Raw genomic sequence first — 22,285 nt, forward strand, 5'->3', positions numbered from 1 at the left:
AAAGAACAAGAAGTGTAAGAATTGTAATTATTTTAAATTCCGTGTTCTATTTGGTGGCTTGTTGGCACAGATGGCTGCATTTCATGGTATTTCCACGACCATCGGGGCGAAGGACCTGTCCAGGAGTCTGGTCCTGCCTCCGATCGAGGGCCCCTATCAGCGGGATCGAGGCGCACGGAGCAGCGCGGCAGAGGAGATGATGAAGAAGTTAACAGCTCCAAAGAAACTGTTAAGACACAGGCAGAGGAAAATACAGGAGGAGCAGCACTGCATGATACTGTATGTTTTCACCACTGGTCTTTTATTTGAATATAAATGTTTTAAGCAGTAAATCATTTTACAGTACCAACATTTTCATTTCCTGCAATGTGACACTTCATTGTTAGGTTGTCCAGAGCAATGCAGGACTACAGACGGAGCAAACACAGGGGACTATTATGTCCAAGATCACCTGAGCCACAGCTTCCACCTTCTGTATGACATTTTTCCAATCATTCCAGTCATTAATTATAAACTAACATTATATAAATATATGATAAAATATAATATATTATAAATTTAATATAAATAATATTAATATTATGATATTATAATATAATATAAATATAAAGTAACAGATAATCCTTGTCTAATATGATGTGGCATGTCTTTTTCAATCATTATTTTACAGATGCTTAGTGAAGAACGAAAACGTAGAGTAAGTTTTCATTCTAGCCCTTAATGTAACAGGTGAAGAGTGTCGATACTGTGCTTTTTACACTTTCCCACTTGTGTTGATTTGGGGGGTTTTTTTGTCCCATTTGCAGATGAACTACACGTATCTTAAGCGGTGCGTAGAAAGTCGCCCATATGCTCCAATCTCACAACACTGGTTGGATTCCATTGATTCTCGAATCCCTTCCAAATTCAAAAAGAGCCCAGAGACAAATAAACTACTACAGGAGCTCTACAAGGAAGTCAGTGATGACTTCCATGATGTAATTCTCAGACACACAGGTATTATGACGATTAGTGATTTTTACTTGTGTATGTTATGTATATATGTGTGTATCTACGCAAGTCTTTCTCAACCAGGATCACCACATCAGGATTTGTATCACATGCTTCTGTTCCCATGCCACTGCATCAACTCTGACGATGTGTTTTTGAAAACTGAGCTTGAGTACTCCCTGAATAACCATTTATTTTTAAATACATACTAAACTGGGGTAACCAAAGATTTTACATACGATGAATGAGTGTTGTAGCTGAAAAAAGTTGAAAAACTCTGTAGGTCTATGAGTTGCAGTACAAAGGAGAGCCATATCTAACCATGTCGCATTCACTACCGGCAGTGAACACAATATTAAAGAATCCAGAGAAAGAAGAAGAAATTTCAAGAAATGAGGCAGCTATCCAGCCAAAGTGAGTGTGTAGAAAAAAACCAAGTGTTTGTATTCAAATCGGATGAGTGATGCACACTAATTATTATTCATCAAGGACACAGATTATAAAGACTTTTTATGAGGTAGGTTTCCAATCTTTTGCAGAATTCTTGATTTCTCCAAACCTTGGCACGATGATGTTGTCCGACACCGCAAGATGATAAAAAGAAAATTGCACATTCTTCATCCGGTAATGAAGTCTATCTTGGACATTAGCCACACAACCTTTTCTACTCTGGTTCTGGTTGATCTTTCAGGCTGCAGGTGAGAACATCACAAATATAACGCAGCCCTGTTGAGATCAGGATTTACTTCATGATTTTTATTATTCAAATGTGTCTTCTGTTGGTACAGAGCTTCAGGACCTGTGGATTGTAAGAACCTGCAGAATAAAATGGCTGTGGAGTGTAAGAGGACAGAAGATCGCATCATGAATACCTGGTTTTCGAAAGTCATCCACTTATTAACAAGTAAAGACATCTTGAAGGGGTTTAAGGAGGAGAAACGGGACTCCTTCTATAGCTGTGCATCTACCCTCATCTCAAATCAGGTGAGATGAACATCCGATGCACATCCATCAAACAATTTAGCTTTATGCCATCAGCAGATTCATTTTTTTAATGTTCTTCGATTACAAGTATTAACCTATTAACTTCTTTTTTTTTCTTCTCTAAATTTCCAGTTAAAAATCCTGCAACAGAAATGTGTGGAAGAGTTCGTTAATCTTTTCGATCCAAGCAACTGCTACTGCATGCCTCTGTTTCGCATGGCCTTGACTTTTGATGATGAAAAGATGGAAATGTATCCAACCTTAGAAGATCTGGAAGCTGCTGTTTTTGAGAGTCTTAATTCCGTCACAAATACGCTGCAGGTTAGGTCCCGTTCATGTAAAACAACCATGAGATTTTTTTGGACAAATTTTAATGGTTTTTTTTAATGTACTGTACTTATTGACAGAAAGTACCAACAGTCCAGTCATGGTTGGCACAAGGTACTACTTCTTTTGTGGATGCCAAGGTGCCCGATCATGTGCTTGCTTGGGCACATGTCACTTTGAAGGCTGCTGTGTGCAAGAATCTAGAAGAACCTGAAAAACATTTTCTCAGCTACGGTGGGATTACATAATTCAACAATTTCTAATTATCATCCCATTGATTTGATGCACATGTATACTTTGGTTTCTTTTTCATTTTGCAGTCGACAGCTATGACTGGTTAGTCAACGGAACGGCACAGGTTCAGGTGGAGACGTTCATGGATGAGCAGCGCTCTTTCGATGAATACACCAAGGTAGCTGTTGAATTCATTCTGGGCGTTATAGTCATGTTCTTGCCTTGTTAGCTTTTTTCCCATCATGACTGTTTCAATATATTTTTAAGAAAGTGGAGGAGTTCCATATTCTGTCAAAGGACATTATCAGCCTTCCATCAAAAGCCCACTTTACAATGGTCCAACTGGACTGTGAGGAGCTGAAACAGGGGCTGGCCAAAAGAGCCAAAAACTATGCTGAAATTCTCTTGAAGAAACTAGCAGCCACCCACCGAGAACAGAATTTACAGTGAGTCTCTAACAACAAACATTTTCCACGTGTATTAATTTTTCTGCTTTTATTATAAAATGTTTTATTTCTGTTTATAGGATCTGCTCTGAGTTTGAGACCATCAGAGAAAATGCACTGAAAACACCAGAGAACATAGAGGACATGGCTCAGATGACAGATTACATCACATCCACTAAGTCAAAAGTTATTACAGAACTTCATGGAAAGATTGAGGTCAATATCTTGATTTTGTATTATATTGATGTATATTCATTTCACTAATCTTACATGTTCTGACGTGTTCTGTTAGGAGGCCCACTGTAGGCTGAATTATCTACTGGACGTCCACATCTTTGAGGCGCAGGATCTGGAGCTCAATGCAACTGTTGCTCTGTGGCCACAGAAAATCCTCAGTGTCTTTGAGCTCGCTGAGGAGGTAATAATATATTTTATAACATGATTTTTTTTCTTTATTAGAGAAAAATCCAATTCAGGACACCTTTCTCTTTTTTCCAGGTAATGCACAATGCCAAGCAGAAAGGGGAGCAGGAGATGGTGGCTAAAAGAGAGAGACTCATGGTGCAGCTGGAAAAACTGGGACGGAGGACGGAAGAATTCCCACATCGCTCTGAGCTAAAAATGATACAACAGGTTGAGTATCAACAAAACATTCAACTAACCATGAATTAACACCTGTCATATATTTTTTTCTTATCTATAATAAGACACTTTATGAGTCTAAAATAAGATCAATATCCCTCTCATATTTGGCTCATAATTGCATCCATTAGTCATTTAATTTGAGCGTCTTTGTAATAGAACTATAAAAACATGTAATTTCAATGATTATATTATTTAAAAGTATGACTTTAAGAATGAGTGTTCTTTTATCAAATTGAGAGTAAAATTCTTGTCATCCCTTTTTTTGTCATGACTTTTTTGGCAGTATGTAAATGATGTCAGGGCAGTTCAGAAGCTTCTCAAAGAGGTTGAAGAGGCGATCGTCTCCATTAACAAAGAGGAAGCCTTTTATAAACAGGACAACACCTGCTACCCAGAGGTTGAAGCCATCAAAGACACAACTGAACTCTACCAGAAGCTGTTTGGACTCATACTGAAGTGGCAGCGGACAGAGAACAGGTCCGAATGTGGTTTGATTCATGTGCTGCTCGAGCTGAAACGTTTGTGCTGAGAACCTTTTGCCTTTAATTTTGAATAGATGGATGGAAGGCCCTTTCCAGGAATTAAATGGTGACAGCATAGAAGAAAATGTGGACGAATTCTTAAATGAAATCTTCAAGATGCTGAAGATTTTCCAACAGAAAGAGAAAAAGGCCGAGCAGGAAAAGGAGAAGATTGTTCGGATTTCCGGGCAATGCAGAGACCAAACAAAACAAGAAAGCCCCACCATACGTCTGTGCTCTGCTGTCATAGAGCAGATCAAGAAATTCAAGGTGTCGTAACCCTCATTTTAATAGGACTCATTCATTTGTTGAAACCTAACCTCTGTGTGGAATGTGTCTGCATCCCCAGGACCACATCCCTGTCGTGTCCGTCTTGTGTAACCCAGGCATCAGAACTCGCCACTGGGATAAAATGTCAGAGATAGTCGGATATGACCTCACTCCTAACTCTGGAACCACACTGCAAAGTGTTCTCGGTCTGAACCTGGCTCCTTTCCTGGAGCAGTTTGAGTCCATCAGTGCTGCTGCGAGTAAAGTAAGAGCTGAACTCTTGTGTTTCCTCTTTGCAGCATTTAAACAATACATAACGTTAACGTTAAAAATGGTTTTACTGATGCTATACCCCCACTGTGTGTCTCCAAAAGGAGTTCTCTCTGGAGAAGGCTGTGCAAACCACAGTGCATGTTTGGGATGGGGTTTGTTTCCACCATCAGCCTTACAGAGAGACGGGGGTATCCATCCTGACCGCCTTGGAGGATATTCAAACGATGCTAGAAGACCAGATTGTGAAGACCCAGACTATGAGGGGCTCACCATTCATCCAGCCATTCGAGACTGAGATTAAGGTTAGCTAAATTCTATTTATTTTATTGATCTTTAATGGACACTAATAAGGGATTAAAGGTTCAATGTGAATTAATACATGCATTAGTTGAAATTATATTTAACTGTCGATTTATGTGACTTCAGCAATGGGAGGAGCGTCTGCTTCACATCCAAGAGACCATTGATGAGTGGCTGAAGGTGCAGGCCCAGTGGCTTTATCTGGAGCCCATCTTCTCCTCTCAGGACATCATGCAGCAGATTCCAGAAGAGGGACGACTTTTCCAAACTGTCGACAAAAACTGGAGAGAAGTCATGACACACTGCATTAAGGATCCTGGGGTAACGCTTTAAAACAAAGCAGTGAACACACGATAGTGAGATGACTGATTTTCTTTAACTGATTATTGGTAATTGCAGGTTCTGCCGGCGACCTCTCTGCCTGGTTTGCTTGAGAAACTACAGGATTGTAACAAACTCCTGGAAAACATCATGAAAGGACTGAATGCCTATTTGGAAAAGAAGCGTCTCTTTTTTCCACGGTAAGAATGAATGAATGAATGAATGAATGAATGAATGAATGAATATATTTACAGATGAACAGATACTTGCTTCCTGTGTTGCTGTCAGGTTCTTCTTCTTATCCAATGATGAAATGCTTGAGATTCTTTCTGAGACCAAAGACCCACTTCGAGTGCAGCCCCATCTGAAAAAGTGCTTTGAGGGTATTTCCAAACTGGACTTTCTCCCTAATCTGGATATCCAGGTATGACATTCACACATAATGCAGTTATCGGATTACAGTAGTACTTTGATGTACGAGTGACTCGACATACAACATCAGTGAGACCGGATCTCGTTCTTTACTACATTTTGTCCACAGAGTAATGATATAGCTTGTGTGTGTTCATGATTTTTCCTTTTCTTTTTATACTTTAATCATTGTTTATGTAACATATATAATTAATTATGCACAGGAAGAGCATGCATGTCTAGTGGTTGATAAAAAATACTTTTTTTTTCATAATTTAAGGGGTTTGGGGCTGGAATGGATTACAATGATTTTTGTTATTTTAAATGGGGAAATGTTATTTGATTTACGAGCTCAGTCACAGAACGGATTAAACTTGTATCTGAAGGTGCATATATTTTGATGAACTTTTATTTAACTTTGTACCGTCTTTTTTTTTTCCAGGCCATGTATAGCAGTGAGGGAGAGCGTGTCCAGTTAATTCAGCACATCTCTACTTCCGAAGCCAAAGGCGCTGTGGAGAAGTGGTTGGTGCAGGTGGAGGATGTGATGATTCGTAGCGTCAGAGACGAAACCGCCCGGTCCATAGAGGTAGGATGGTGCTTCCCACACCATACCCATACACTGTAAACTCTATAACATTATTATATGTGTATGTGGATAACCTGCTTTCTTCCTCATGTGAACATGTACTTGTCATTGCACCTGCAGGCCTACGCTGACACTCCGCGGAGCGTCTGGGTCAAGGAGTGGCCCGGGCAGGTGGTTCTCTGTGCCTCTCAGATTTACTGGACTTTGGAGGTTCATGCAGCCATCAAAGAAGGAAGTAGTGTAGGTTTTTACACATTTTTAGTTTTGGCTTTTTATATAGTTTTTCTTTTTATTAATTATAGTGTAATTCATGGAAAAAGTTTCATGTTTTTTCTGTTTTTTTTATGATGAATTTAGTAGGATTCCTATTCCATCCATCCATCCATTTTCCAACCGCTTAATCCGCTAACGCAGGTCGCGGGAGGATTCCTATTGATTTTCTGAAATTGTGATAAGTCAAAAATGTTGATTGTGTTGACTATAGGTACTAAACAGTGACGTGTCTCATCTTTAACCTACCGACATGACTTTTTCTTATAAAGAGCCTGATCCAAAAACTATAGTAACTGGGTTTTTTTTTTTGTTGTCTGTAGGGTTTAAAAAATTATTACCAGCAGCTCCAGAATCAGCTGAATGACATTGTGCAGATGGTGAGAGGGGAGCTGCCCAAACAAACACGGATCACGTTGGGAGCGCTGGTCACAATAGACGTCCATGCTAGGGATGTGGTCATGGAGCTTATTGAGAATGGTAAGTACCACCACACCATTATAAGACTGGAACTGAGTTATGCCTCAATTTAGAAACAGGAAAAAGAAAATCAGATGAATAATAAGTGTCCTCCTTACCAGGCGTATCAAACGAAACAGACTTCCAGTGGCTCGCCCAGCTTCGTTACTACTGGACCAATGAAAATGTTCGCGTTCACATCATAAACTGTGACGTTAAGTATGCCTACGAGTATCTGGGAAACTCTCCACGCTTGGTCATCACTCCTCTGACAGACAGATGCTACAGAACTCTGGTAAAATAACAACCAACCTACATAAATATCATAACTGATCACTTTCTATTTGATTAAAATCCTTGTTTAATATCAACTTCCCTTTTTTTATTTCAGATTGGGGCATTCCACCTTAATTTGGGGGGTGCGCCTGAGGGTCCGGCTGGAACCGGAAAGACCGAAACCACCAAAGATCTTGCCAAAGCTCTGGCTGTACAGTGTGTTGTGTTCAACTGCTCTGATGGACTGGATTACCTGGCGATGAGCAAGGTGACAGCAGCAGAACATTTCAGTTTCACGTTATTAATCCTCGTGCCAGAGTTACAAATGCAAACACTTTCTTTTTATGGTTTATTTTGGTGGAATCTTTCACAGTTTTTCAAAGGTCTGGCGTCATCGGGCGCGTGGGCCTGCTTTGACGAGTTTAACCGCATTGAGCTGGAGGTGCTCTCTGTGGTGGCCCAGCAGATCCTCTGCATCCAGAGGGCCGTAGAGCAGAAGCTGGACTACTTTGACTTTGAAGGGACCAGACTCAAACTCAATCCCAACTGCTTTGTGTCCATCACGATGAATCCTGGCTACGCAGGACGCTCTGAACTCCCGGACAACCTCAAGGTCTTTAAACCGTAGATGATGCTATCATACATGATATGATCCCAAATGTTCAAATCGTTCCAGATGAATTGTTTTTAAAAAAAAATCATTTACCCTCTTTTACACAACAATCCTTTTTTTCCCACCCTGTCCCTGTTATGTAACAAATCAAAGAATATTGACTGGCTCACATCTGCAGGAAAAGCAACGTTTTCTTTCATTTCTCTGCAGGTATTGTTCCGAACCGTAGCCATGATGGTCCCAAATTATGCACTGATAGCAGAGATTTCTCTGTATTCACATGGCTTCCTCAATGCCAAACCACTGTCAGTGAAGATCGTCATGACCTACAGGCTCTGTTCAGAGCAGCTCTCCTCCCAGTTCCATTACGATTATGGAATGAGGGCCGTTAAAGCTGTTCTTGTGGCTGCAGGAAACCTTAAGCTCAAATATCCTGATGAGAACGAGGACATTCTGGTAATCATGATGAAATTAATGCAATATTTTTATTAACTTAATTTAGTTACATTTTGTAACCTATTCTGTTTGTTGTCATTTCCAGCTCTTGAGGTCCATAAAGGATGTTAATGAGCCCAAGTTTCTTTCCCATGATATCCCACTGTTCAATGGAATCATCAGTGACTTGTTCCCAGGCATCCACCTTCCTGAGGCTGACTATAAGGTCATATATGTTCATACCATTACCTACTAATGGCCATATATCAAATGATATGTGTATTTATAATGATGGTCTGTACATTAGAATCATTGTTTTTTATATAATTGGCAGCTGTTCCAAGAAGCGGCTGCAGAATGCTGTAAAAAGCACAATGTGCAACTTACAGAAGTCTTCTTAAAGAAGATGATCCAAACGTATGAGATGATGATAGTCAGGCATGGGTATGTTGTGAGGTTTACTGTTATCATCCTACACGTCTTAGTCATACACACACTTTGCAACTGTCTTGAAGGAAATATTTCAACTTGATGTCTCAGGTTCATGCTGGTTGGAAAACCTTTTGCTGGGAAAACCAAAGTTCTTCACATTCTAGCAGACACCCTGACTCTGATGAATGAGAGGGGGTACGGTGATGAGGAGAAGGTCATCCTCAGAACATTGAACCCAAAGTCCATTACCATGGGGCAGCTGTTTGGACAGTTTGACCAAGTTTCCCATGAGGTACACCTTTGCTTGCATCATGTTCTTTATTCTGTATCTTAGATAAATCTACCAGCCCTGTCTTCCTCTTGTCACTTTTTGTTTCCCTTTATTATTTAGTGGACTGATGGAATTGTGGCCAACACATTCAGGGAGTTTGCATCTGCTGACACACCCGACCGTAAATGGGTGGTTTTTGATGGTCCCATTGATACACTGTGGATCGAAAGCATGAACACTGTGCTTGATGACAACAAAAAGGTAAATAACACCCACTAAAAATGTTAGTTATGAAATTTTTATTTCCCACATTCTTGAATCAAACCTTTTTTGCATTACTCTTCCCTTTTAGCTGTGCTTGATGAGTGGTGAGATCATCCAGATGTCCAATCAAATGAGTCTCTTATTTGAGGCCATTGATCTGTCACAGGCCTCGGTAAGTTATAGGTGTCGTCATCAGCTGCTGAAAGGCTAATATTTTGTTATCATCTTGCATGATGTGATAAGTTTGTTTGCCCACTGCAGCCTGCCACGGTCAGTCGGTGTGGAATGATCTTCATGGAACCGTCTCAACTGGGTTGGGACCCGTTGGTGATCTCCTGGATCAACACCCTTCCAGATATTCTGCAGAAGCCAGAGAACTGCTCTTTGCTGATGGACCTCTTCCACTGGCTTGTACCACCGAGCTTAAAGATGCTGCGCAAATGTTGCACAGTGAGTGAATTTATAGAAAGTTAATTTTATTTATATGCAACAAATAACTGTGTCACTCTGGATTTTGATTTGGTTTACAGGAAGTAGCTTCCACCAGCGACACCAATACTGTGGTGTCTTTGTGTCGACTGTTCGGGATGCTGCTCGACAAACCTTTAACAACGAATCCTAAGAATGAAAATATTCACATCTGGATAAAAGTAAAATCATCTAAGTCATTTACCTTTTTGATTATTGTTATGCGTTTTGTTTTTTTTTGCTTTTGAAATTATAAAATAACTTCACCTGTTTTTTTCAGTTGGATTACGTTTGTGTCTTCGATCTACCTTCTTAATTTCTGATTGCAGGCAGCTTTTTCCTTCTCCCTGGTGTGGTCTGTTGGTGGCAGCTGTGATGCAAACAGCAGAGAGAAGTTTAGTAAGTTCTTCAGGGTGCTTTTGTCGGGAAGGTCTGAAGAGCATCCAATCCCTGACACTGTGGGAAAGTGGGAATGTCCAATGCCAGAGAGAGGCCTGGCGTATGACTATTTCTATGAGGTATTATATGATAATTATTGTATAATAATTTTACTCCACTATGTTTTTTCCTGTTTAAATCAGTGAATTACGTTTCATTCTGTTACGTAGTTTGAAGGAAGAGGCCGCTGGACTCACTGGAACGACCAGATTGAGAATGTCAACCTTGCCGACATGAACACCAAGGTTGAAGAGATCATTGTTCCCACCATAGACACAGTTCGCTATGCTTACCTCATGGACCTTTGCATCAGCTATGGAGTGTGAGTATTGTATTAGTAATATGTATAAATATGTTATAGTGTTTTCTTTTTAAAACCTTTCCTGTTTCCCTGTCTAGCCCTCTTCTGTTAGTTGGACCCACCGGCACCGGAAAGTCAGTCTACGTGAAGGAGAAGTTGATGAATAATCTACACAAAGACCACTACCTACCTTTCTTCATTAATTTTTCAGCTCGTACTACTGCCAACCAAACTCAGGTAAGCGCGTATAAAACCTGAATGAAAACCTGAAAAAAAATGTGGGTAAACTAATTGAGTTAATGTAAATCTAGTTAATGTAATAATTGGAACAAGTCAGAAAAAATGTCTGTCATCTTAATTAAATTGTGTTTATTGATCCCCCCAGAGTATCATCATGTCCCGGTTAGACAAGAGAAGGAAGGGAGTGTTTGGGCCTCCAATGGGAAAGAAGTGTGTCATCTTCGTTGATGATCTGAACATGCCTGCATTGGAGCAGTTTGGTGCGCAGCCCCCAGTGGAGCTCCTCCGGCAGTATATAGATCACGGACACTGGTAGCGACTAACCCACAAACCCACAACTGTGATAATTAAGAAAAAAGTTTATAGCCAGAAAATGAGTTTGAACTTGGATTAAAAAAAAAAAAAGAAGTTAAAAGAACACACAACACAGATCAGAAGAATCAAGAGAATTCAATCACATATTTTCTGTTATGATCTGGCAGGTATGACTTGAAGGATACCTCCAAGATCACTCTTGTTGACCTCCTACTCATCTCAGCTATGGGTCCCCCTGGTGGTGGGAGGAATGCTGTGACGCCTCGCTTTCTGCGGCACTTCAACATCATTAGCATTAATCCGTTCAGCGATGACACCATGGTTCGCATCTTCTCAAGCGTGGTGGCATTCACGCTCAAAAACAATAAATTTCCATCTGATTATTTCTCAGTGGGAGACCAAATAGTGAACGCAACCATGGAAGTAAGTCCCCCGATAACACGATGAAGCCAAGCATGGACCTTCAAATATGTTTAAGTATGACAGGATCTTATCACACATGTAAAAACCTCCCCATGTTCCCCATCTGTCTTTTCATTTACAAAGGTGTATAAGAAAGCAATGGAGAACTTACTTCCTACTCCAGCCAAGTCTCACTACACCTTCAACCTGCGGGATTTCTCAAGGGTCATCCAAGGCTGCCTGCTCATAAAGAAAGACTCTCTGGAGGGCAAACACACTATGATCCGCTTGTTTGTTCATGAGGTCTTCCGTGTCTACTATGACCGTCTGGTGGACGACAAAGATCGAGCGTGGCTCTACCAGCTCATGAAGAGCATTGTTAAAAGTCACTTCCATGAGTCCTTTGACCAAGTGTTTGATCACCTGAGACAAGGATGTAAAGTAAGTCATTTATCCACATGTCTTATATTATATATCAGGGGTGTCAAACTCATTTTCACTGAGGGCCACATCAGCATAACGGCTGTCCTCAAACGGCCAGATGTAACAAATAAATGTAACTAAATGTAACTCAAAGTAGTGAAAATGTAACTACCCACAGAACTCCATCAATCAAGGATCAAAGTATCAATGAATAAAGAAAAATATCATCTAACACAAGTTAGGACATTAACTTTGTTTGAAACGTTTTGGTTAAAGTTACAATGGGCTGACTTACTGCATTGTGGGAAATGTAGTTTTGGTCAAACCACACTTTTGGCACTCTGACCTTTTATGCTCTTGCGGGCCACATAAAATGATGTGGAGGGCCATATTTGGCCCCCGGGCCTTGAGTTTGACACATGTGTTAAATATTGTGGTAGAAGTAGGGGATCGACGAGTATACTAAATATTAATCAATACTTTTTGTTTGGAATATAAAAAAACCAATGTCTGCATTTGTACTGCACAAACAAAAAATAAATGAATAAATAAATGCACATCATTTAGGAAAATTTATATTATAATAAATATCCTTCTGTTCTCAGCTGGTTGAGGAAGACATGCAGAATCTCCTGTTTGGTGACTACATGAACCCTGACCTCGAGGACAATGAGCGCTTGTATGCTGAGGTGCCTGTAATGGAAAACTTTTCTCAAGTGGCCCAATCGTGTCTGGAGGAATATAACCAGACACACAAGAATGGAATGAACCTTGTCATCTTTCGGTGAACAGATTTGTTTTTACACCATCAATTTCAAAAAGTACAATAAGACTATTAGAAAAAGCTGTGAATACAAAAGCTGTTTGCTGCTGCTTGTTAAAATATCATTATACAAAATAAAAACAAATTTATTTAGAATTTCAGGCTGAATAAACAATCAAATTTCTTCAGGTTTTTAGTAATCAGTTCGTAAAATTCTGGTTTTTTTAACACTACATTCTCATGGAGGCCTAATTACTTTATTTCATTATGCAGCTATGTCCTGGAACACTTGTCTCGTATTAGTCGTGTGTTGAAGCAGCCAAGAGGCAATGCCCTTCTGGTGGGAGTGGGTGGGAGTGGGCGCCAGTCCATTACCCGTCTGGCCACATCCATGGCCCACATGACCATGTTCCAGCCTGAGATCTCCAAAAGCTACGGGATAACAGAGTGGAGAGAGGACCTTAAGGTCAGCACCATGTTTTAGGATGTATTTATACCACCATGATCACAGCATGTGATTTTTTTGTGACATTATTTCCTCCCAATCCTAATCCTTTAGATGCTACTGAAAAATGCTGGGGTGAAAGGTCAGAAGACGGTGTTTCTGCTCACCGACGCTCAGATAAAAGATGAGGCTTTTCTCGAAGATGTGGACAGCATCCTGAACACGGGGGAGGTGCCCAACATGTTCGCCGTCGACGAGAAGCAAGAGATAATGGAGGTGCACCGTCACAACATTTAGAGCAGCGTAATCAACCATTTCTGTTATAAAAGGCCATGTCGGTCGCGTTCAACGCCACTTTTTCTCTCTCTTTCTCCAGACCTTACGTCCCATCGCCCAGGCTGGCAATAAGAACTTGGAGTTGAGTCCTTTATCTCTGTTTGCCTACTTTGTGACGCGCTGTAGAGAGAATTTGCACATCGTTGTTGCCTTTAGTCCGATTGGAGACACCTTTCGAAATCGCCTGCGCCAGTTTCCATCACTTATCAACTGTTGTACCATCGACTGGTTCCAGGTATTGTAATGGGCTTGTGTTTGTTGCGTGAGCAGTTATTATATATGTTTTTTTTTTTAATTAAATGTTCTCCACAGGATAGAAATAGAAAGTATCTTAGGCTGTGTCTTGTATGTTGCTTGGACCTCTGATAACATGAAGGCAATAAAAGCTACTTCAGAGAATGGTTAAGCTTCCCAGTACTTGCTCCTTTGCTTCTATCTGGACAATAATCTCTTCTCTCGGCCCGGACAGCCGTGGCCGGAGGAGGCTCTGGAGCGAGTAGCCAACTCTTTCCTGGACTCGCTGGAGATGAGTGAACACGAGAAGCAGGAGGTCATATCCATCTGTAAAACATTCCACACTTCTGCCAAACAGCTCTCAGAGAGGTAGGGCATTGAATTATTGGTAACTTGGGAAATAGACTGTAAAGTATGTTTTTTAAGGTCTCACATTTGTCTATATTTGCAGATTTCTCTCTGAATTAGGTCGCCATAATTACGTGACGCCCACATCCTACCTGGAGCTGATTGAAACGTTCCGTCTGCTACTCACGCAGAAAAGAGACACCATTATGAAAGCAAAACAGAGGTATACTAACGGTCTGGAGAAACTAGCCTTCGCTGAATCCCAGGTATATCTCACACTATTTTTATTGAATTGTAAAACTACGACTTTTACAAATTGTATTATTATTAAATGATCAGTAATCCTTTCTATTAGTCTTTTTTTGTTTTTAAGATAAATTGGTGCTTCTATGCAGGTTGAGGAGATGAAGAAAGAACTTGAAGACCTCCAACCCAAACTAACAAAGGCAAAGATAGACAACAATAACATCATGAAGGTGAAAAAATCTCACATCCCCATCATGCATCATCAATATCGTCATCATCAACCTAGGGTATGTCCATATACCAGTAGCTATAAACATACTGCATGTAATTCTTCAATGTGATGACATTTCAGGAAATCGAAGAGGAGACTAAAGAGGTGGAAATCAAACGTAAAGTTGTGGGTGAAGATGAAGAAGAAGCAACTAAAAAAGCCAACGAGGCTCAGTACCTAAAGAATGAATGTGAAAGTGAGTTGGCGAAGGCCATCCCTGCCCTGGAAGACGCTCTGGCAGCCTTAAACACTCTGAAGGTCAGCACTCATCCCTCATTACACCAACTTAATCCACTGACTGAAGTTTAAACAGTTGAGTAAGTTGAGCTGAATGCTGTGTTTCAGCCGTCTGATGTCACGATTGTGAAGTCGATGAAAAATCCCCCTTCTGGGGTGAAGCTGGTGATGTCGGCCGTGTGTACGATGAAGGACATAAAGCCAGATAAGATCGCAGACCCAGCTGGGACAGGAAAGAAGGTTGGACCACATGGTGTCTTATTAAGAAATCAAGAAATATTTTTCATATTTCATAAATCTACAAATTACTGAAGGAATAATCTTTTCCCTTTATTTCACAGATTTTAGACTACTGGGGTCCAAGCAAGAAACTACTGGGAGATATGAACTTTTTACGTGATCTCAAAGAATACGACAAAGATAATATTCCTGTAAGTGTAACAAGCAATAGATGGATAAAATAAAGAATTACATTTATGTTATGCTGAGATTAATTCCTTATTTCTTAATGACAGGTCCATGTGATGCAAAAAATCCGCTGTGACTACTTGACTAATCCTGACTTTGACCCCAGCGTCGTGGCAAAGTCCTCCTCCGCTGCAGAGGGTCTGTGCAAATGGATCAAAGCCATGGAGGTGTATGACAGGGTGGCAAAGGTGCTGTTTGTGTTTGATGTTTCTCTCTTTTTCTTTTGATTTCTTCTGAAAATATATGCATACATGTTTTTTCTTCTTTTGATTGTGATCACACTCTCTGGTTCAGGATGTGGCTCCCAAGAAGGCCAATCTCAAAGAGTCTGAGGCGTCCCTGGCTGCCACCATGGCCCTGCTGAACCAGAAGAAAGCCGAGCTAAAAGAGGTGGAGGATCGTTTCGCCGCCCTTCAGAAAACCCAGAAGGAGAAAACAGAGGAGAAGGCCCGGCTGGAATTCCAGGTGGATTTGTGTGCAAAGAAGTTGGAGAGAGCTGAGAAACTCATTAGTGGTCTGGGGGGAGAGAAGACCAGGTGAAGATGATCCACATACATTCATTCTTCTCTTCAACAAAAAGGGGTGACAGAACAACACCTACAGAGATAAATTGTGTTTTTAGATGGTCAAAGGCAGCAGGAGATCTGCAGAACACGTACGACAACCTCACTGGAGATGTTCTCATTTCTGCCGGCGTCATCGCCTACCTGGGGGCTTTCACAGCTGCCTTCAGACAAGACTGCACCAAGTCATGGACAAAACTTTGCCAAGTAACAGTCATTCTGTTCTGCATTTATTCTTATTGTTATTCCTAATCCATACATAATGGCTTAATCAATCTTATTTGGTTTTGTCTTTTCCTAATATCTGCAGTCAAAGAACATTCCATCATCAGATGACTTCTCTCTCAGCAAGACCCTGGGAGATCCTATAAAGACCAGGGCTTGGAACATCGCAGGCCTTCCCAGTGACTCCTTCTCTATTGACAACGGTGTTATTGTCAGTAATTCACGTAGGTGGTAAGTTGACGAGATCTCCTAACTGGTGGAAGAACTGCACAATTCAAACTGAGATGTGTTTAATTTAATGTTTGTTATCTTCTAGGCCCCTGATGATTGACCCCCAGGGTCAGGCCAACAAATGGGTGAAGAATTCAGAGAAAGACAATAATTTGAGTGTAATCAAGCTAACGGATTCAGACTACATGAGAACACTGGAAAACTGTATTCAGTTTGGAACACCGTTGCTGCTGGAAAATGTAGGCGAGGAACTGGATCCCTCACTGGAATCACTGCTTCTCAAGCAAACCTTCAAACAAGGTGCTGTGAATGTGATATATCTACTCAAAAGGTTTCAATCCAACCTGAAAAATTCTAAATTCTGTCATTTTTCTTTCACCTAGGTGGTGTGGAATGCATCAGGTTGGGGGAGAGCGTGATTGAGTACTCTGCCGGTTTCCGTTTCTACATCACCACCAAGTTTAGGAATCCTCATTACCTACCAGAGGTGGCCACCAAGGTTTGCCTGCTGAATTTCATGATCACTCCAGAGGGATTGGAGGACCAGCTGCTGGGGATCGTAGTAGCCAAGGAGAGGTAAAGGTCATAACAAAACCACATTTCTAAAGAGCTTAAGTATTTCTTATCACTTGAATTGAGCAACGTTTCTGTCTACTCTACAGCCCAGAACTAGAAGAGGAGAGGAATGTTTTAATCCTTCAGTCAGCTGACAACAAGAGGCAGCTGAAGGAAATTGAGGACAAGATCCTGGAGACGTTACAGTCCTCTGAGGGAAATATCCTGGAGGATGAGAGTGCCATTCAGATTCTGGACTCGGCAAAGATTATGTCCAATGAGATCACCAAGAAACAGCAGGTGTGGACAAAACCCAAATAACTAGTTCTCTACAAGTTTTTAGGAATGAGACAAGTCTGAATTTTGGTACTCAAATATCTTTCAGATCGCTGAGAAGACGGAGGTCAAAATAGCGGAGTCAAGAGAGGGTTACAGACCCATTGCAAACCATGCTTCAGTTCTTTTCTTTAGCATTGCTGATTTGACCAACATAGACCCAATGTACCAGTATTCTCTCAGCTGGTTTGTCAACCTCTATAACAAATCCATTACAGACAGGTGAGTGATGCTCGGTCAGTTCTCCACAAGTGAGACAGGAAAGCTGAATGAACCAGTCGTAACACGGGGAAGCCACCAGGGGGCGACTGTGTGACGAGAAGCAATAATAGCCTGGTCACCAAAGAGTGAAATATACAGTATTTACACTGGGAGATGAGACACAGAGAAAATCATATGTTTATATGTGTTGTGATATGAAAGAAAATCTCAACATGATTTTTTCTGTTTTTTCTTTTATTTATTAGTAACAAATCCAAAGTCCTGGAGAAGAGACTTCGAAACCTCATGGATCACTTCACCTACAACCTGTACTGTAACATCTGTCGCTCTCTGTTTGAGAAGGACAAACTCCTCTTCTCTTTCCTTCTCTCCTGCAATCTTCTCCTGTATGTATTAAAGCTAGTGGAGAAATGAATTAAACTCGGTATGTTTTGTGGTGTAAATGTTATTTTGTCCTGTCTTTTTTTCTACATTCAGCGCAAAAGAAGAGATTGAATCTTCTGACTTCATGTTCTTGTTGACCGGTGGGGTGGGCCTGCAGAACATGACCTCTAACCCTGACCCCGGCTGGCTACAGGACAAGAGCTGGGATGAGATCTGCAGAGCCAGTGAACTTCCTGGGTTACAGGGGTTAAAGTAAAATACAGACTTGCTTCATTTAGACCATCCTGTTTTGTCTTTTTGATTGCTGCTGTAAGTCTGAGCGTTTTTTGTTCCACAGAGAGGCATTCATCAAGGAGTCAGGAGACTTCAAGCCTATTTATGACAGCAAAGAGCCGTGGAACACTCCTCTGCCTCCTGCGTGGACCCAACGACTCAATGATCTGCAGAAGATGATCATTTTCCGCTGCCTCAGGCCAGATAAGATAATTCCAGCTGTGACAAAATATGTTACCGGCAAACTGGGGAAGAAATTTGTCCAGCCCCCTCCGTTTGACCTGAGTAAGAGCTACATGGACTCCAACTGCACCACCCCACTGGTGTTTGTGTTGTCTCCAGGAGCTGATCCCATGGCTAGTAAGGGATCACAATACCACTGATTGTTATGTTTAAAACAATAATGAATAATATTCTGAGTAACTTTATCCCTTCATAGGTTTAATCAAGTTTGCCAGCGATAAAAACATGAGTGGTTCCAAATTCCAGTCCATCTCCCTGGGGCAGGGGCAGGGACCCATCGCAGAAAAAATGATATCCACAGCCATGCGGGATGGGACGTGGGTATGCCTGCAGAACTGTCATCTGGCTATTTCCTGGATGTCCACCCTTGAGAAAATCTGTGAAGACTTCAGCGCAGTAAAGCCCCATTCTGACTTCCGCCTGTGGCTAACAAGCTACCCTTCATCCAAGGTAAGGGGGCATAAATTTCCATCACCACTTCCGGTTAAATTCTGGATCTATAATCATGATAATAACTTTCTTTCTGATCTCAGTTTCCAGTGTCGATCCTGCAAAATGGGGTAAAGATGACAAACGAGCCTCCGACGGGACTCAGACAGAACCTCCTGCAGTCCTATCTGTCAGATCCCATTTCTGACCAAAATTTCTTCAGTGGTTGCCAAAAAAAAGCGCTGGTGAGCCACAGAGCGGAAGTAAATGTAGATAATGAATGACAGGAATTTGGGTTTATTTAACTTATAATCAAAAAATAAAGGAAAAGTCTCTTACTCGTGGATTCCTCTACCAGGTTTGGGAGAAACTCCTGTTTGGATTGTGTTTCTTTCACGCTCTCGTTCAAGAGAGGAAGACTTTCGGTCCACTGGGCTGGAACATTCCTTACGGCTTCAATCAGTCTGACCTTCACATCAGCATCAGGCAGCTACAGGTAATCCGAGGGGACACGTCACTGAATCACAGGCATTAAAAAAACGCATTTCATTTGCTTTTCTGTTTTAGCTTTTTGTAAATAGATATGATGACGTTCCCTTTGACGCCATCACCTACTTGACCGGAGAGTGTAACTACGGTGGGCGCGTGACGGACGACTGGGACAGGCGGCTTCTCATGACCTTATTGGCTGACTTCTACAATAAGGACATAATAGAGAAACCGCGCTTCCCTTTTTCGCCGAGTGGTGACTACTACGCCCCACCTAAGTCGACTTACGACGACTACGTTAATTTTATCAAGGTGAAGCCATTTAGAGCATAAAATTCCAATTATTTTTTTTGTCGTTATCATGAGTACCGACTGAAAAAGGAATGCCAATTTCTCGTTCTAGGAGCTTCCATTGAGTCAACACCCTGAGGTGTTTGGGATGCATGAAAACGTCGACATTTCCAAAGATCTTCAGCAGACAAAGTTGTTGTTTGATTCTTTGCTGCTCACTCAGGGTGGGGGAGCTCAGGGAGGACAAAGTTCTGGGACTGACAACACACTCTACGACATCGCAAATGACATCCTGTCCAAGGTATAAACAGGATCTTTAGGTCCAAGAGATTTGTGGATGACAAATTATTTTTAAATCAATCTGTCATGCTCAGCTGTACTAGCATCCTGCAACGATAAAATACATTCATATGCATGATGACTATTACACCTGAGCAAGTACAGTCACATTGATCTGGAGTGGACATTTTAGATCGTCACTGTCAATCCATCCATTTCCTGGATTATAATCTCTGTTAGCTGTTTTGAATGCCCTAATTTTTCTGGATTTGCTTTTTATTTTTCCCTCCAGCTTCCAAGTAATTTTGACACAGAAGCAGCTCTCTTGAAATTCCCGGTGCTCTACGAGGAGAGTATGAACACTGTGCTTGTTCAAGAGATGGAGCGCTACAATACGTAAGAACACACAGATTAACGCAAACAGACACACGACACATAATCACATCTTTTATAAAACTACAGTACTGTTTTGTTCTTTCTCAGGCTCTGCAGTTTGATCCGTGTTAGCCTAGAGAAGCTGCTGAAGGCCATCAAGGGTTTGGTGGTGATGGATGCAGAGCTTGAGGTAGTTGCAGGAAGTTTAATTATTGGCAAAGTCCCAGAGATATGGGCCAAATGCTCCTACCCCAGCCTCAAGCCCTTGGGCGGCTATATTTCAGACTTTCTGTCTAGGCTGAAGTTTTTGCAGGTGAGATTTTCTTAATGAGACAAGGAGGACTCTGAGGTGTTCTGTACACTCATTATTTTACTTGTTTTGTGTCTGTAGGACTGGTACGACAACGGTAAACCAAACGTCTTCTGGCTGTCTGGTTTCTACTTCACCCAGGCTTTCTTGACCGGCGCTATGCAGAACTACGCTCGCAAATACCACATCCCCATCGACCTGCTCGGCTTTGATTTTGAGGTTGAAAGACACACATGCATTAAACTTTTTCTCCAGTTTAATGACCTTACTGCCTTAAAGGCTGCACAGTTTGGTACTGAGGGTTTCTTCTTCCAGGTCCTTCCCATAGGTGAGTCCAACACGTCCCCTGAGGACGGCGTTTATGTCAACGGACTGTATCTGGATGGAGCTCGATGGGACAAAGAAAGGTGTGATTTCTAACAAATATTACATAATAATAATTGTTATTTCAGGGATACTTGATAAACTAAAATTATTATTTGTTTCCCTAATATTAGTGGAGTTCTAGCTGAGCAGCATCCAAAAGTCCTGTTTGACATGATGCCCATCATCTGGATAAAAACTAGTAAGTAACGCCATACTTTGTACCAGATTTATGACAGTTAAAATGTATGCTATACATATTTTTAGGTGCTGTTTTTACAAAATTGCTGTTTATTTTAGATATCTCCATCCATATGTACTGTATACTTATACATAACTTGGAATAATCTGTACACATCCCATCAAAAACTGTGAATTTAATCCAATTTCCTAGATTCTTTGTGGATTCTCTAAACTGGCCTGTGATTTTCATGCCTGTCACCCCTGATAAAGATCATGTTTTCTCAACATTAGAACAAGCCCGATAGCAGGGAAACCTACGTATGTTGTGGAACATTTCATTTTAATTCTCCTTCAAATTCTTAGAAATCACTTGTTTTTTCTTCTCTTCTTTCTCTCCCGTACAGCTCAAAACAGGAGCGTGGATCAGCTTCAGAAGCCATTCGTCTGCCCGCTTTACAAAACCAGTGAGAGGAAGGGAACTCTCTCCACCACCGGCCACTCCACCAACTTTGTCATTTCCATGATGCTGCCCACTAGCAGGCACCCTCAGCACTGGATCAAGCGTGGTGTCGCCATGCTCTGCCAGCTTGATGACTGAAAACAGTTGAATCCATCGAGATATATTTGATGCTGAATATTTCTCGCAAACTTTCCATGCTATCATCACCAAACTTAACACATGAACGTAGAAGGACAGCTGGTTGTACTTATCAATGTTTAGATTTTCCTCCAAATATGTGTGTTTTTTTATTTACCATGGAAACATCATTTTAAGGTGACTCTGGAAGTTTGCCATCTTGGAATGGAGGATAAGTCATACATTGATGCATTTGTTTTTTTCTTTTTTTGTGTGTATCCCATAATAAACTGTGTTGATAAAACATCAGTAAACACAAAATGCAAGATTTAATATTAAATTTATTTTACAAGATTTTTTTAATACCCAAATTTCAGGGATGAAAACATGTTTTCCACCTTAAATTTAGTCACTTTTTAGCATGATAACTGCTGCTGGGAAGAAGCATAGAGAAGTTTCTGCTGAAGTGGGGAAACTTTTTGCTGAAAGTAGGAGTGTGTTATGAATTTGCTCTGGCAGCACCATCAGGAATATTCGCACTAAAAGCCAATGTGAAGATATTTGGAATAGAGTGAGGAATATGCAAAGATTTCTGACATTGTCGGAAGGCAGGACATTGAAAAAAACAAGTGGGACATGCAGTCTAGCTGACTGTTTCCCTTTATATTGATAACTTTTGCACGTAAGACTG

General features: G+C 41.1%; 1 protein-coding gene across 1 annotated transcript; it reads left to right on the plus strand.

The window, feature by feature from the left end:
* Positions 1-70: 70 nt before the first annotated feature.
* dnah12 (dynein, axonemal, heavy chain 12) lies at positions 71-21,791 on the plus strand. Its single transcript, XM_068324463.1, has 73 exons — positions 71-279; positions 387-474; positions 671-697; positions 807-996; positions 1,335-1,404; positions 1,530-1,688; positions 1,779-1,974; positions 2,107-2,295; positions 2,382-2,535; positions 2,622-2,713; positions 2,803-2,981; positions 3,062-3,197; positions 3,274-3,399; positions 3,480-3,614; positions 3,910-4,103; positions 4,183-4,417; positions 4,497-4,682; positions 4,792-4,992; positions 5,117-5,311; positions 5,390-5,511; positions 5,600-5,735; positions 6,165-6,311; positions 6,432-6,551; positions 6,905-7,061; positions 7,163-7,335; positions 7,432-7,584; positions 7,690-7,929; positions 8,140-8,385; positions 8,471-8,590; positions 8,699-8,808; positions 8,905-9,088; positions 9,188-9,328; positions 9,420-9,503; positions 9,593-9,781; positions 9,862-9,981; positions 10,129-10,317; positions 10,408-10,559; positions 10,637-10,775; positions 10,924-11,090; positions 11,261-11,516; positions 11,640-11,936; positions 12,524-12,702; positions 12,955-13,147; positions 13,241-13,402; positions 13,503-13,697; positions 13,932-14,065; positions 14,148-14,310; positions 14,440-14,520; positions 14,643-14,819; positions 14,907-15,038; positions 15,140-15,229; positions 15,314-15,454; positions 15,561-15,802; positions 15,889-16,036; positions 16,140-16,285; positions 16,371-16,585; positions 16,669-16,861; positions 16,948-17,140; positions 17,226-17,398; positions 17,644-17,784; positions 17,876-18,034; positions 18,120-18,415; positions 18,495-18,748; positions 18,832-18,972; positions 19,086-19,223; positions 19,295-19,528; positions 19,620-19,808; positions 20,079-20,182; positions 20,270-20,474; positions 20,553-20,690; positions 20,787-20,878; positions 20,969-21,036; positions 21,422-21,791. Exons 1-73 carry the CDS (start codon positions 71-73, stop codon positions 21,613-21,615), a joined length of 11,913 nt encoding a protein of 3,970 aa, XP_068180564.1. The 3' UTR covers positions 21,616-21,791.
* Positions 21,792-22,285: the final 494 nt, after the last annotated feature.

Source organism: Antennarius striatus, chromosome 2 (genome assembly GCF_040054535.1).
Source record: "Antennarius striatus isolate MH-2024 chromosome 2, ASM4005453v1, whole genome shotgun sequence".
In the NCBI taxonomy this organism is placed as follows: domain Eukaryota; kingdom Metazoa; phylum Chordata; class Actinopteri; order Lophiiformes; family Antennariidae; genus Antennarius; species Antennarius striatus.

Bases quoted from the DNA above. Each gene is read 5' to 3' on its own strand.
- dnah12 (XM_068324463.1), top strand. From the start codon at position 71: ATGGCTGCATTTCATGGTATTTCCACGACCATCGGGGCGAAGGACCTG. The intron at 698-806 runs GTAAGTTTTCAT...TCCCATTTGCAG, and splicing joins GTGAAGAACGAAAACGTAGA to ATGAACTACACGTATCTTAA. The intron at 16,286-16,370 runs GTAAGTTGACGA...GTTATCTTCTAG, and splicing joins GTCAGTAATTCACGTAGGTG to GCCCCTGATGATTGACCCCC.